Raw genomic sequence first — 16510 nt, forward strand, 5'->3', positions numbered from 1 at the left:
GCTGGCAGTACTTACATGCACTCCTTCTCTGTGTCCTTCGAACTGTCTGTGCAATAAAAGAATTTTCCCTTGAAGAGCTGAACTGCGATGACAGCAAAGATGAACATGAAAAGCTTGTAGACAATAAGTATGTTGAAGACGTTCTTCAAGGAAGTCACCACACAGTCAAAGACAGCCTGTGAACAGAGCAAAGAGCCCCTGCATATGAGCCCTGTGGTGGCCACACCACCCGCACCCAGCCCCACTGAGAAGGTGCCGGAAGAGGGAGCGTCCTCCTAACAGGTGAGTCTCATAGGATCAAGGAATGGCTTTCAAGCTGGTCATGATGGCAAGGACCTACCACGTGGGAAGGGAACATAGGTTCTGAATCTGAAAGTCAACCCAAAGCAGAGAAAACTAGATGATATCTAGCAACAAAGGGGGTTCCCTATCAGATTCCTAGTAGGGATAACTCCACTTAGTGTGAAATACAAGTTTAGAAGTGGACGGGATCTTTGAGATCATTTAACAATTAAATAGCTTGTCCATGATCTTCCATTTATTTGATGACATTCTTAGATTTGATTTATAAACTAATTATAAATTGTATTCTTTTAACCTTTCTAAATGAATCAGAGAGTGATCATATATTCTGATATTCCATAGCAAGTTCATAAATTGGCCCTGATTACGTTCAGCACATCACGTAAACATTAGTGGAGCTGTCTGTATTTGGGATAAAGACCATAAGAGAGGCCGTGGGGATCCTGGATGGACAGAGCCAGGGATTCACACTTCAGGTAAAAGGTCACGAACCTCCAGAAACCTCCATCTTAGCCCCTATTCAGTGAGGCATTACATGGGAATTCAACATATTTCAAGCCATTTTTAGGTTCTTTTCTAGGTTTTTAGGTTTTATGACAGAGGCGAGTCCCATGGTGGTCCACATTTGTGCAGTTGCTTCTTTGCAGTGCTGGGTGAAGCATTGGTTTAATTAGTCCAACACTGCAGGGAATGTGAGTGACACGCAGCCTTGTGGAATCATCAGAGCCACCTACATATCCTTAGGTTATAGAGCGGCACAGAGAGGAACCAGGGAACCAGTTCCTTCTAATTAATGGAATTAACCAAGGCTGGGGTCGCCTTCTCCTGCCTGTTAGTTAATCTCATCAAGTCTGTCTGCGCTCTATCTCCTTGGGACCCACTGGGTCTTGCATTGCAGCCGACAGCAGTGGTCAGAGCCCCAGGCAGCCAGCCAAATTCTGTGTGGTACAGGCAGAGGAGAATGAATATTTATGGGCACTAGCCCAGACCAGGTCCTGTGGTGGGCCCATATCAGGTGGGAGGTGGTTAAGAGACAGCTGCTGCTGTGGGAAATGCCTCCTTTAGGAGAGGAAGGCAGGGCGGCCAGGGAAAAAAGCAATTGGTGAGGCTACTTCCTTTGGAGCTGTTTCCTTTGGGAGTCTATGTATGGGCAGGGGCCCTGGGCTCTAAAGGGAAGCCATGTTTTACCCAGTGCAGGGCCTTTCAGAAGGGACGTTCCTTCCATCCCCAGCCTTTCATAAACCTATTTTGCTTTGCCTCCTGTCTGCAGAGTGAGAGGGCTAAACGGAAGCCTAAGAGGACAGGAGGGGTTTGAGATGGGCTGGGGCCTGACAGAGAGTGTCAAAGATTAGAGGACCAACTGGAAATGGGAATTAGGAAGTTGGGAGTGGGGAGTCAGGTTGCAAGTTCCTTCCCCCTGCTTTCTCTTCTGTGGCAGGCCTGGGAGAACAGGCCGGGGCACACCAGGGGAATTTGGGGTTTTCTAACAGGGTCCACTCATGTCAGCTCATTTTGGCCACACCAGAAGTCTGTGAGTTATAAACTGTCTAGATTTTTCAGTTGAAAGAAAGTGAAAGAGTAAGTGATCTACCTTGGGCCGCACAGCTCCTCAGTCTCAGATTGAGCTTGGCACTCGAGGGGGCTCTCTCCAATGCTGACTGCTCAGCACATAATTAGTTTGAGAACCCCTAAGAGTCACCTAGGGTGTGGCTTTGGAAGGCACACACAAGTCCCCTCCTCCAGGGAGTCTGGCTGTAGTGTGCTGGAGTAGCCCAGGAACCAGGAGATTCAGAAGCACCTGCAGGTCGCGATGCAGGTGCATCCCACATTGTGAGAAGGGCCATACTAGTCCATACAGCCCTGCAGGTGGGTAATTGCATCTGTTCCGGGGAAGCACTCTGGAGTAGCTCTGAAACACACATTCAGCTGGTTGTGTGGCCTGGGCAGCAGGAGCAGGACACTGGGCTGTGAACAGGGAGCCCTGATCTTCTCCTGGGCAGTGGCTGGTCTCATCCATAGAAACTCAAGGAGGATGGCCTTTGCCCCATTGGAGTCTCAGCTTCCACTAACAGCAATGTATATGGGTTCACTAGGCTGGCAGAATACAGTGGAAAAGCACAACTCCAGGGGCAGCAAGGCTCACAAAGGTGGAGCCCTAGTAGACTTCAGCAGGAACAGGGTTGAAGAATGAGGAATTTGGGTAAGATACCTATTAAATATTATATTCTGACCATAGGAGGAATGTTAGCTCACTTCCCCATGTCTTCTCTGCTTCTGGCAAAAATGGACTGTGTGTCCTTGAATGAATTATTGACTCATCTGTGCCTTAAAAATATGAAAGGTTAGGGATAGGAACTCCTCTCCTCCTCTAGAATTATGAGAGAAAAAAAAAATCTGACCCAGCATGCAGACCACAGCACACATGGAAGGCTCCTGCTGCTTCTGTTTTTGTGCTAGGGGCTCTGCCTTAACAACCCAGGAGGCTCCAGGACAAAGCTACAGAGGGCTGTGCCTGGATGGCATACCACCCACAGAGCAGAGGATATACCTGGGTCTGGACTCAAGGGGCAAAGCCTCCTTATAGATTTTTTGGGATGTTGGTATTTTCCTTTGAAACTAAGACCCTTACCTCAGGCAGAAGACAAGATCCTCATCAACCACATGAGAAAAAGAAATATTACCAGAACAAATTCCCTAAAGCAAGCCAACCGTGGCTAAGAGAGAAGATGGGAGAAGGAGATTTGATGGGAACAAACTCTGTCAACATTACCTTGAGCTTGGGCAGACGCTTGATGGTTTTCAGTGGCCTTAGAACTCGGAGCACACGCAGGGACTTGATGGTCTTGATGTCCCGCCCCTTGTTGGTTCTGCAAGGGGAGAGCACCCCCCGCCGCCCCGAGGGATCATTTAGAAAGGGGGAGAAATAAAAGCGACATTCACACGATCGCATTAACAACAAGGCAAAGGGGGAGACGTAGGTGAGAGTGAAGGAATTGGGTCAGAGTTGACTCCTTCAGGGATACTCCACAAAAAAATGTTTCAGGATTATCAAATTGCTCCCCAGTGTGCACTTATGCACACACACCCACACATGCACACGCATGCATGCACAGAGGAACACACAGGTACATATGCACACATGCTGATGAACCTGGTCTCTCCCTAATGGACAGTCTAATGCTACTTATCACCTCACTGGCACCATGAAAATGGAAGCTACAGGGACTATAGCCCAGTGCTTTTCCAGTGGTAGGTTATCTAAGGATATTTGCTGAATGGAACAGGAAGCCCCAGCTGAGAACAAGTCTCATCAGGGCCTTGATTTGCCTAGGTTTGTCACCGCTGGGCAGGTGCAAGGCCAGCAAGGGTGGTTGGTCGGACACCCTCGCTGGGCTGCCTGTTCCAGGGAGCATGTAATGCTGGCTTCTTGCCAGGCCCTGGTTCCCACCCCAGTTATCTCTGTGTGGCTGGCTCCCCTGCTAGTTCAGATGCCGCAGCCAGCAAAGGCTGCACAGGTTACTCGGCTGGAGGAGGCCCAAGATGCCGCCCCTGCCCATCTTTATCCCGGCTCTGCAGCTAATGATCCTCCCTATCCAGCCTTCTGGAAAGGTTTTTCTCCTAATAGAGAAAACGTATTCCTCTTTTTTAGGAATGATGAATAAATCAACATGCATATCTCTTTTCTCCCTGTCATTTCCTGAGATCTCTGTGTTCAAGGCAGGTAACTACAAGTTATAAAGCACATAGATGGTAGAAAATGAGACTCTCTATATATAGTGAGGTCAGGCCCTGGGTCTTTCCTCATGCTGGGCCAGATTACTATCACACCAACAATCCTGGAATGGGATCCAGAACATCAGGTGAAACAACAGGGCTTCTCCTGCCCTGCCCACCCCCAGCCCATACACATCCATCTATTCCTTCACAGAAGGTTAGAAAACATTTAGTCTAATCCAAGGAACGCTGCTTTGCCCTGAATATTAATTTTAAGACTCTTAATGGTCACAAGCAGTGGCCTACACGTCTCTCTTATTCAATACTAAATTGAATATAAATAATGTAAAAGTATCGCGCTGTAGGAACTTCGGTATATTTTATAGACTATTTTACTGTATCAGGTTCATGTATCTACATATCTAACAGAAGCAACACAGGCCAGGGCTCAGTGGCTCACGCCTGTAGTCCTAGCACTCTGGGAGGCTGAGGCAGGTGGATTGCCTGAGCAAAAATGAGACCCGTTTCTACTAAAAATAGAAAAACTAGGCTGGTATTGCAGTGGGTGCCTGTAGTCCCAGCTACTTGGGAGGCTGAGGTAAGGGGATCACCTAAGCCCAAGAGTTTGAGGTTACCGTGAGCTAAGATACTACAGCACTTTACCTAGGGTGACAGAGTGAGACTCTGCCTCAAAAGAAGAAAAAATAAGAAATAAAATAAAATAAAGTAAAAGCAACATACCAGCCAAATACATACCCCAACCAGTAAGAATGATTCTTCCCAGGAAGGTCTGGTGATTCCTAATTTTTGATTTCTCGGATATCATTGAAAATCACCACTCATATAAGCTCACCATTCCTTTTTCAATATATCCACTCCTCCCCTCCCACCCATACTTCCTCTTTCCACCTGCTCCCTGCACCTTTTACTTCAAAGAAAATCAAACATATTTACCCCAAAGCGTTCCTATGAAGGATCCAATCAGAGTGCAGTTCAAAAAACAAAAAAGAAAGGAGAGGGAGAAGAAAGATAGTCAGAACATTTTTGGGCAAAAAGAGAATCTTATGATGGACAGGAAATTGAAGAAGCACAGGCCCAAGGGACCCCACCCACAGCCTTGGCACTTGCAGAGTCCACACACTTTGTAAGAGGAGGGGCCAGGGCACCCTTTGCTCCATGGCCACGGTCTCAGTCATGGCCCTACCTGCAAGGGCAACAGCCGTTTGCCAACACTAGTGAAATTGACTCTAACTACGGACACCCAGGTATCATACTTTACTTCACAGAACCTAGTTTAACTGCAGTTTTCTAAATGTAGGCTTTTACTTTCATTTTCTTTGTAGTCTTCAGATAAGCTCTCTCCATTTCCACTTCTGAGAAACCAGGTCAGAGAAACTGTGCCTCCGTTCAGGGCCAGAAAACTTGGGAAAGGCATTTCCAGTCACATTGGGATAGCCACACTTCTTAAGGGTCTCATGTGAAGAGGGACACGCAACCACTCTGAAAAGACCACTGTGATACCTCTCAAAAGCTAGACCAGCAACATCATTACAGCACCTTGAAATGAGGGAAGAGGCATTTGTCCGTCAAGGTCATGATGTCACACCACAAGCTTACCTTAGAATAAGCTAAATGAGTAACTTCTATCATGAGCTATTTACAATGCAACTTGAGGAAGAAAAATCAACCCAGCTCTGTTGGTGAGGAGTAATCCTCCCCCCCACCAAAATTTATAACAACAATTCAGAGCATAAATATCTTTGAGACAGACATGAGAACTAACTTTTAAACTCTTTCAGTATTTATTCTTTATTCTGGGTCAGACTCATACTAAGCACTTTTAGTTGCAAATCTTTAAGACTCCTACTAACTTTACAACGTAGGTATTACTACGCGCATGTCACAAATGAGATTCAGAGAGGTTCAGTGATTGTCCAGTATTAGCTGGTAGAACTGGGACTTGAACTCAAGTCTGCATGATGCTTGGAGCTCTGGCTTTTAAACACTAAGCCTCTGCACTAGCAGGTTTTGGTTCAAGGCTCCAAAGAGCTCACCAAATTTTTAAACTGAAAAGACCCCTGATCTCCACAGGGTAACTTCAAAGGAAACTGAGGTCCTGGGAAGACGTGCCTTACACAAGATCAGAGAGTAAGTTTTGAGTCACAGGTGAACATATGTTCCATGATTCCCTATCCTGGCCTGCTGCTGCAAGGAAGTTTCCAGAATTCAGGCTTTTGTTCTTCGTTGCTGACTGCTACAAAGGTTATTTTTCCTCTCTTTCCTTAATTTTTTTCCAAGATACCACAAACCTATACCACCATATGTCACAAGCAAAGCCTTCTAATGGCCAATTTACTCAGTAAATGATCCTGTACTTGGAATTATATACATTTTCACTATAAACACCAAATGAATTGCCATTTGGCAATTAAACCCAAGGCCTTATAAACCTTAAATCCTTAATGTGATAACCTCTAAATATTCAGAGGGCAGGCATATCTTCCCTTTACTTATGACACCATCTTCTCACATACAAGAAAGGACATTTGGTAGGTCACCTACATATCCTTTGATTCACTCATATAACAAAGATCTACGGATTCCTTAATACATGTCAGGCATTGTTCTAGGCATTGAATATACAGCTGGGAGCAAATGAGGTCGCTAACCTCTTAGAATTTACCTAGTTTAGGAGGGAAGAAAGCCCTCAAGTAAACAAACACAAATAAAAGCACAATTGCCAGTTGCCACAGCAAAAATGAAATCATTTGATGGAAAAATTTCCCCAAACCTATGTAAATTGCCCTTCTTTCCCTAGATTGTATTTAAGTAGAAATGAAGAGAAATCTTCCGTATCTCTAATATGTGGGAACAGGGTGGGAGGTCAACCTATGGCAGTGATCTAGGGTCACGTACTCCAGACTTTAACCTTCTGCTTAGCCTAAGTCCATACATATCATGGAGGCCTTCATATCTAGTGGAATCTGAACAGGTTTTCAGAGGTCACATTCGCAGATACCCATCTTATGAAGGAAGGCCCAGTATTTCTCGCTCCTCCCACAAATCTGAACGGAGGACATAACTTTCTCTCTACAATTGATTCCTAGTAAAATATCACAGTACAAAACAAAGGCGATTTCTCACCATCGTGTGTGTGCTCCTTGTTTTGGAAAACAAGGTTTCTTGATGGTGTCCTCTAATCTTAACAGCTAAGGGTGGCTGCCAAACTACTGCAGGGGAGGTCTCTTTGTCCCATTCTAACTCTCACAGATCTGAGACAGGACAGCCCTAAGACACAGGCTCAAAGTAAAAGAAAGAGCTGTCACTGCCCTGTGAAGCTTTCATCAAGTCTTTTCCTGTACAGGGGCCACTGAAAAGCTGTGAGTTTGCATGGTTGCAGAAAAAAATGCTGCATCCTGATTTAAAAATGTGAAATGTAAGGTGTACTGAATAACAAAGTCATAGAGTCAGGAAAAGCCTCCACAATTTAGTGCCACTAAAATCTATCATAATTTACACACAGACGAGGCCAAAGTCCCGCTCCCAAATCCACACTAGGAGAGTTATTTAAGGCATTATCAGAGCCAACAGGATTGCAAGGGAAGTGTTTTACCAAACTAAGAAGACAAATTCTTCAAACGTTTTAATTGAGGCACATTTGTTGGGCAATAATTTATGTGCTTTTTATAAATCATTTAAATATAATCATTCAATAACACTTTGCTAGTCTTTGCTTCTAAATGTATAATCACAATTTCTTTTTACACTGCCTAGCTAATTAGTGAAATTTTATCAGGTTTAAAAATTGATGCTAATGTTAAAATCTGAAGATAATTCCACACACCAGGATGCACTAGTCCCACTTAATTGGGCCACCCATTTTATCATTTATTTCCTACTTATTTGGTTAAGTTTCTGGTTGCTCTCCAGGAAAAAAAAAAAAAAAAAGCCACATTTCTCTCTTGTCTCATCAGTAAAAGATAAGAAATTGCCAGTTCAATTGTCAAGCTGCCCTCTAGATCTTTCTTATGTAATCATTCATCATTCACTGTGATCTTGCTCTTCAGCTACCAGGTCCCCTTTCCACGTAGTCTGAAGCCAATTTCTGCTAGCAACTGACTCTCCTCCTAGGGCAAAAGAGCAGGGACAGCAGGTTCTGAGGAACCCCTCCTCTAAGTGTCATGGCCTTCCACCTTCCCTCATGAACCCAGGAGGGAAGAGCACAGGGATTTAAAGAAGTCTCTTGCCTTGGAGGAATAGCCAGGCTCCTAGGGGTGCAAGGTGGCAGCAGGGGTCAGGCCTAAAGTGTTGGGACTACTATTGGGTAGGCGATAATAGCTACCTTTTATTATACAACTACTAAGTAAATATATTTTATCTCATTTCTCACAGGACCAAAATAAAGTGAGTTATTTCAAATTCCCACTCACAGAAGAGGAAGCCAAGGTTCAGAGTTAAGGCTGCTCATAATTAATAGTGCTGGGATTCAGACTCTGAAACCCATGCTCTTATTTACGATGTTAAAATGCCTTTCAGATAGGAACCACTGGAGGGTTTTAACCAATGAAGAGAACAGTAAAAGAAACCAGCAGTTCTGAGTTCAAATGCAGAGCTACCCATCCCACTCCTCTTAATCAGCTCAGAGTCTATGAGGGTTCATAGGAAGAAAAACTCACAGATGAAAAACTCAGGGATACCCTTCTCCATCTGGCTTACAGGTTTTGAATGTCTCCTGGTAGAAACAGAAGGATCTGGAGGCTGAGGAAAGATCCATACAAAGCCACCACTCTGAGTTTATAGGGGTTAAGGAGTTGAAACTAACTAGAACGTCACAGATAGCCAGGAGTTTAATATAATGGAGAAAACACTGAACTCCAAATCAGAACACCTCCTTTGCTCATGAGCTGGATTTGCTATTTACCAGATGAGTCAGACTAGTCAAACCTTGGGCAATCTACTTCTCAACTGCAAAACAGGACGTCCAGTGTTGAAATGGAGAGAATGAAAGCACTTTAGACATTCTAAAGACTCACGGAAATGAGAAGGAATTTTCTCCCTTTGCATTGGAAATGCTTGTCTCTCTGGGAGCTGGAAGTAAGGCCAGGTTCATCTGCTTGTATGATGAATTTAAATTGGGTACTTTGACCTTGTCACTGCTCACCTGCTGCTAGTTGGGGATTATTTTTCCTCCTGGTCTACGCCCCAGCATCTCTGGGCATCACCCTGACCCCTAAATCCATTGTTATTCTGTCATCTTTCCTTGCTACGTGACCAGAGCACTAGCTCTACACTAAGTGGTAGGCGCCTTATCCTCGCTATCTTGCATGTGGACCTCAGTGAGCTGCCCATCAACACTCATGAGAGTCTTCCTCTAACTTTGTCCTTGGCAATACACAGTACTACACTCCAACTACAAGGTGTTCTTGTCCAAGCACTGAGACACTCCAGGACACAGCAAAGCATCCAACTCTTAGCAGTTTTGTCATTCATTCTTGGGAACAGTGACATTGTCTTTCTTCTTAGTCTTAATATACCCAAAGACCCCTCATCTGTTGATACCCTTGGAGCTAGCTGAAGTCTACCCAATACATTTCCTCAGCAGGAGACTAATCTGTTATTCTAAAACCTGCTTCCACATCTTGAGGGCACCATGATGAGTTTCTATGAATCAGGCAGGACTGGACTCTCCCAACAGTGGTGAAGGCTCTGGTTAGACCCCTTCCTGCTTACCATGAGGATGGGGCTGTGTCCCTGATTGGAACATTTCATTTTGCTTAGTCTGTGGCCACAGGCTGAGATCTCATTTACAACCAATTATCTTCCTAATTTCTGCTGTTAATAAAGAAAAATACTTGGGTGTTTGAACCTGTTGCCTCTATAAGATAAAGGTCTCTAAGTGCACATTCTACAGATGGTTCCACAGTAGCACCCAATGTCACAGGCACAGACAACACGTTTTCCAGTGTTCACCAAAAAATACGCGTGCTGGGGCTTAATGCCAAGAGCAGGTAGACTGGGGACTTATCTCCTTTCATACTCTCCCCTCATGTGGCTCCCCCTCTGTTCCTCCAAAATCCCATTTTCAAGGCAGTTATAGTATGATATAGCAGTGGTCACCCCAACAGCCCATGGGAATTAATAACCTTTAGTGTCCATGCCTGGGCACAAGAAAGTCACATGAATTCAATCATGAGGTGACTGTTAAAACTGGAGTCTTGAGGAACACAACATCCTTCTATATCTGCTCACTGCTGGAAATTTCCAATTCCTTTTTAGCCAGCATCTTAAATCCCCAGTTAATGGGCAATCTGATGGCTAAATTTAATTTTAATCCTTCATTCTCTTCCACAGAGCAGGGGGACTAGATGGCCTGTCTGGCTCAGTGGTAAATGGGTCTTCTTTGCATGAAGCAGAACCTTGTCCATTTTCCCTCTTCTACAAGATTAATGTGCAGTCACAGCTTCCTTTGGGAGACTCCTCTTTCAGTGCTTAAGGAAAAGAGGCTGTCAAGAAAGCAGTCCCATTGGCAGCACTTGAGGTGTGAGAGGACTGCCTCAGACAGGTGGCCAAGGGCAGGAGGGAAAGACAGCAGGGTTAGGGGGAGACATTTGCTCTGTTGTTTCCATGGATATTCTATGGCTATTTAGGAACTTTCCAAACCTAACATCATCCATGCCTGTGTGCGAAGCTCTGCTGCTGTGGCTGGTTCTGTATGCATTCAGTAAACCCCATCCATCCCAGCGACTAGGGCAGGGTATCAAGTGTCAGGAAAGCAACATACTTCAATGAAAAGAAGATAATAAAAGCTAATGTGGGAACTCCAGTTCCTTCTGGCATCAAGAGGCAGATTAACTCATGTTTTTCATTTCTGGCTAAGGACTGGATAATGAAAGGCCAAGTGTGGCTGGCAGCCAGATCCCCTGAGTGCCAGCGAGTCTTGCCCTCACCTTGTGCCCTGCTACGATGGCAAACGGCAACAAGAAGCTTTGGTGTCAGCTGCCAGCATAACTCTGACTGATGTACAGGTCCTGGGAAGTCCCGAAGTCGGGGAGGAGATAGGAGCAGAACTGCTAGTTATTTTTCTCTTAAGCCATTTGTGCTGACAAGCAATTATAAGCTGCAAGTTTACTCCTAGAATTCAATGCTGATTTCAGTTGAGCAAGGCAAGTCACACGTCATAGGGCAGTGGAAACAAAAAGGGTGAGGGGCCTGGGTTGGGAGGACTGCAGGTGCCTCTCACACACGTCAGTTCTGTCCCCTCCTGCACTGCCCCTCTGAGATGTGGTCCCTGGCCACCTGCCTGCCCACATGGAAGGCATGAAGCTTGAAGACATATCTTCACTGTGCAGGATCTCTTGAGGCTCATGAATGCAGTCTGCATGGTGGCCTGACTCCCCTACAAGGCAGCTGACTCTGGGGGTACCCCGAAGTGAGGGAATGTGCCTGCTGTGCAGATCCCCAGAAATGCCAAGGCTGTAACCATCTCTAGCTTCCTACCGGGAGGCAGGGAAGCAGAAGAGATGGCAACAGGGTGTGAGGAAATCGGGAAAAGCAGGTTCTGGTCCTTCAGTAGAAAATAATTATCACACAGAAGAATGCCCTTTCATCAGAAAGAAAAATATAAAAGAGAAAGGTTTCATAGATTCAGCCACTCACCAGACTTTTCTTGAAACCTCAAAGTAGAAAAGACACACCTGGGGACATTTATAGTTGGCAAACACTTTGCGTCTCCATGTGGCTCATAAAGTGGGGTGTCGTAGGGTAGTGGAATGAGGAAGTGCTGAACCCAACCTTTGCCAAAACTCTGCCCACCTCCCTACAGAGAGGATGGGCTTTAGGAAGGAGACGAGTGTTCTTATAAATGCTTTATAATGTAAAAGTGGATGTAAAAGAACAGAAAAGTTGCAATATGGGTATCTTTCCATTTATTTTCTTACCCAATGGTAATGCCCACATGTATAAAATAAACCCCCTTCCTCCTCAAAGTGAATAAAGTTCCCAAACAGAATTTGTCAGGTTTACATTATAAAGAATCACTTTAATTGATGTATGTAGCTGTGGAGAACAGATTTCTCTCCAGTCACTACATAAACAACATATATGCTTATAGAAAACATACATGATGGCAGGCGCAGACCTCTGCAGGAGGACTTGGGGGACAATGCAGCTTTCTTTGAGAATTCAGCTAGAGGTCATCCCCTCCCCTTGGGTAAGGGCACTGCTCTTGGGAGTTGGACTGAGTGCTGAGATGGCTCTGGCTGGCAGTGGTGGAAGGAATGCCACGTCACCTCTGGTTTCTGAGGAGCCGCATAAAGATGCTACTATGGCAACCACCATCCGTAGCTCAAGTTGATTAAACAATAGCCTTTGCAGAAGCCTCCTGAGTAAGGTGAGGTTCAATTTCAAGGACAGAAAGAGACCGGGACAGGGGTAAGGTTATCTGAATGGTGGACATTCACAGGGGCAAATACATGTATTATACGGATATGACAATGAAAGTTGTAACCTTGAGGAGAGAGACACTTAACAAGCCTGCAGACAAACTCACATTCAGCTTCCTGCTGACCTGAGCCCCCTGGCCAGGAAGGGCACAGGCTCAGGGACTTCACTCCACCCTCTGCCCCAGGCCAGACCCTCTCTCTGCTGGCAGGTGGGGCTCTGGCTAACCCTGTCAAAGTGATGGGTGAGCTGAATTCTCTGGAGCCACTCATGAGGAGAGGGGCAGAGCAGAGTTAGGAAGCATGGCACAGGAGTGAGAGGAAGCATTACCTGGACCTCCACAAATGTGATGGTGGCCAGAGGAGGCAAGAGTGGGGGTCTATTCCATGAGCAGAGAAAGGAAAGCGGGAATGGACATGGTAAGCTCGGAGGGATGATGACAAAAGAGAGAATGGATGGAGGAGGGTAGGCGAATGCCATCTACATTTCAGAGAGAAATGAAGAGACAATCTAAGAGATGACATCACTGAAAGCAAGTGATGGCTCAGAACCCTCAATCCATCACATAAGCACAGACCCCAGAACAAGGGGCTCCTGGCATCCCCTGCACTGTACCTGGTCTGAGGACCAACAGAGAGGCTTCAGCTCCAGGGCTGTTAAGGCTTCCCCTGCCACCAGCACCAAAGCCACCACCGCCATGTTTCAAAGGGCACAAAGAAAGAACAAGACAAATGACAACCTACAGCATGTCATCACTGCTGTGGATCTGGGGAGAGACAGCTAGATTGTGGACATGGGACAGGCATGCAGAGGCTTCCTCTAGAAGGCAGCTCCTACACTGGCCATGGTGGCACACACCTGCAGTCCTAGCTACTTGGGAGGATCTTTTGATGCCAGGAGATCAACCTGGGCAATAGAGCGAGCTCTTACCTCTAAGAAAACAAAAAAATGCTACATAAAATAGCATAAAATAAGATGCACCTCCTTCCCTTACTGGCACCAACACATAGGCCTGGTTACCAGGTACACAGGCACAGGTGTGTGTGAGGTGTGGTCCAACGAGCTCTTGGAACAGCTGCTCACATTTCCAACTCTTTGCATACATTGTACATCAGTACACACTGTGCTCCTATATTTGGACTTCATGATGTGATGGAGAATGGAAAGAAAAGGAAGGGAATTAACATTCATTGATCATTCACATTTTGTCAGGCCCTGTGCTATGCACTTGAAGTACATTATTTTATCTCCATTTTAGAAGCAAGAAACTGGAATTAGAAAGGTTAATATATTACTGCGTGGTTTGAGAACACAGCGCTGGAACACGGAGGGGCCGAGACTTAAATGAGGGCCTGGCTGACTCCACAAACCCCACCTTTCTGTCCTCTCTGCCTTGTCACCTCCATGGGATCTGTTCTTCCTAGAGATATGGTAGGTGTTTTCCTAGATGCTTCTCTCTCCTTGGCCTTTTTTTTTTTTTTTTTTGCAGTCTTTGCCGGGGCTGGGTTTGAACCCACCACCTCCAGTATATGGCGCCCTACTCCTTTGAGCCACAGGTGCCACCCCCTCTCTTCTTGGCCTTTATCCTTCAAAGGGAGACACATTATTTTGGTAAGATCAAAATAAGAACAATAATACAGTGAATAGAAACTGATAAGATGAGAAGGGAACTTGACCTTTTAAAAACCCAGATAATATTTATCTCTAATTAAAAAGGTGGTTCTCCTAAGGACAAAAGCAGACTTTCATGCATCTTTCCAAGAAGAAGAGGAGCCGGAGGTCCCCTTGGGAGAGCCAGAGTTGCCTTTCTTTTCATCTTGCTGTGAGAATCCGGACAGGGCTCAGATGAGAAAATACCGAGCTTTTGTCAAATTTCCCCAGAATAATCCAACTAGCTCCAATAGGAAGTCATGTGATTCCACATGACTGGAATGGGTACGCACACTATTGCACACAGGAACAAGGGATCCTAGAGTTACCTCACTTGCCAGCCCATCTCAGGGTCACATACCACATGCAGCCCCACTCTGCTGTGGGGCTGTCCTTTCACCTCTTCTACAGACAGAGGGCCCCTGCTCTAGGCCACTTAAGGAACATGCCTTCTTAAGTCTCACCCACCTCTTCTGCCAGGAAGGATAGGCGAGGGAAGCACCTGGTGCTTGGGGACAAGGATCCCTTCCTAACCACTGGGACGGGCAAACCTGTGGAGGTATTTTGTTCCTTTTGCAGCTGCCATCAGTGACAGCAGCTCCCAAAGGCTTTCCTTCTGCCTGGTGCTTCTAGCCTTGCTTAGCTGGCCTGGCCCCCACCTGTATACAGAGAGGTGCAGGGCAACACTACCTGGAAGAGGGTCAGGTCGTTCAGGATGGAGCATGGTGCAGACAGAGCCCCAAGGCCCACTGGGGCATTCATCCTACTGGGGCACTGAACATATCTAGTTAGGAACAAGCATCTCTATTTCCCAGCTATACCCTAGAGGGCTAGAAGAGCCCTTCACTTGTCTGGATTCCACAGGAAGCATTAGAAGGTGACTGAAAACTTGCTACAGCTGCATCAGTGTGTGAACTTAAAAAAGCTGAAATGTAATGAACATGATTTAGTTGGTTGAATGGTTCAAGACTGTTTACCTAAGTGGGTTACCAAGGGTTTGCAAAGTTCTCCCTTTTGGAGATTAAACATATTAATATGTGCAGAAGCTCTTGTTTACCTTTGCTTGTGGGCAGAAAAGCCCCCCATGCCTAACCCTGTGTTCCCCAACTCTGCTCTACCCTCTGTTCAAGCTGCTTCCTTAACTGACAGACATAGAAGTGAACGGGCATAGAAATCAGATGTCTCTGGGTCCACCCCTGGGCGCATGAAGGCACTGTCAGCACAGCCAGTGTCTAAGCTCACTTATCCCCAAGAAAGGAGCCTGGGGCCTGGACTTTGCCCTCCTCTACCTCCCTGTTCCTGCCACTTGGGGCGTAGGAGCTAGAGCTGCAAGGCTATCCGGAGCTCTGCAGCAGACAACAGGGCAGCACTCTTGGGTAACACTCTCTGTGTGTCTCCCCTCCCCTCTGGAGAAGGCCTCAAATCAGCCAGAGTCTCCAGGAAGAGGGGAGGGAAGGGAACGGAGCAAGAAAAGAGCCACTTACGCCAGAGCAAAGGCCACCAATGCGCCAACCACCACCACAAAGTCCAGGATGTTCCACAGGTCTCGGAAGTAGGACCCGTCCTGCAGGATCAAGCCCTGGTCGATCATCTGCAGAAGGAGCATGTAACAGCACAGATGAGCCCGGGAGGTGAGCGGCACTTGCCCTGAATTCTGGTTCACAGGGCCACAGCTCCACAGCCACCATCTCCATGATCAACCCTACACTGGGAGCCGAGGAGTGAGAGGGTGGGTCCAACAGTCTATCTATACCCATGGAACTGAGGCCTGAGACTCCTTTTCTAGCCATGCAGGGTCTGCTAGACTCCTTGGTCATCCAGAGCCCTGCCATACCTCTCCTTTCACTGGGGCCTCAGAGCACCAGGCATTGCTACATAGGCACAGATGGGTAAAATCCCCTATGGGCCAGACTTAGGGTGGTGGCCTTGGCACACACCCAGGTTCAGCTGGGATGCACTGGGGAGGGAGTGCAGTCCCCACACCTGCCTGCACGCCCACTGCTCTGGCCATATCCACACCCACTGGCAGTCATGTCTTACAAGACAGATTTATTTGCTCAGGGTTATGAGGCCAGATAAGGAGTGGCAGAGGCTCTATGGAGGTCTGTCATTGGCTAGTTGGTGGCAGAATGGGAAGGGCCCTGTCCTAGGGGAGCAGATAGGTGACCCAACTCAACCCGGGAGCCCAGGTTTTCTTCAGAGGCTTTACCTTTATGACCATCTCAAAGGTGAACACGCCAGTGAAAACATAGTCAAAATACCTCAGGACCTGTAGGACATACAGTGGAGAGAGAGGACCATGTGTAGCCACTAGGCTACAACATTCCTGCCGTCCCACCCTGATACCCCAACCTCTGCCTCAGAACCAAGGCTTGGAATCATAACTGCTGGGCTGAGGGACCAA

General features: G+C 46.5%; 1 protein-coding gene across 1 annotated transcript in view; it reads right to left on the reverse strand.

The window, feature by feature from the left end:
* CACNA1E (calcium voltage-gated channel subunit alpha1 E) overlaps positions 1 to 16510 on the reverse strand; it is a 514949-nt gene that overhangs the window by 54668 nt on the left and 443771 nt on the right. The window contains exons 26-30 of the mRNA XM_053606843.1: positions 16316 to 16375; positions 15591 to 15697; positions 4972 to 4983; positions 3074 to 3170; positions 16 to 176 (exon numbers count right to left, since the gene is read on the reverse strand). Of these exons, the coding sequence (XP_053462818.1) occupies positions 16 to 176; positions 3074 to 3170; positions 4972 to 4983; positions 15591 to 15697; positions 16316 to 16375 (437 nt within the window). The remainder of the gene's footprint in view (positions 1 to 15; positions 177 to 3073; positions 3171 to 4971; positions 4984 to 15590; positions 15698 to 16315; positions 16376 to 16510) is intronic.

The sequence above is a fragment of the Nycticebus coucang genome, chromosome 10 (assembly GCF_027406575.1).
Source record: "Nycticebus coucang isolate mNycCou1 chromosome 10, mNycCou1.pri, whole genome shotgun sequence".
Taxonomy (NCBI): Eukaryota; Metazoa; Chordata; class Mammalia; order Primates; family Lorisidae; genus Nycticebus; species Nycticebus coucang.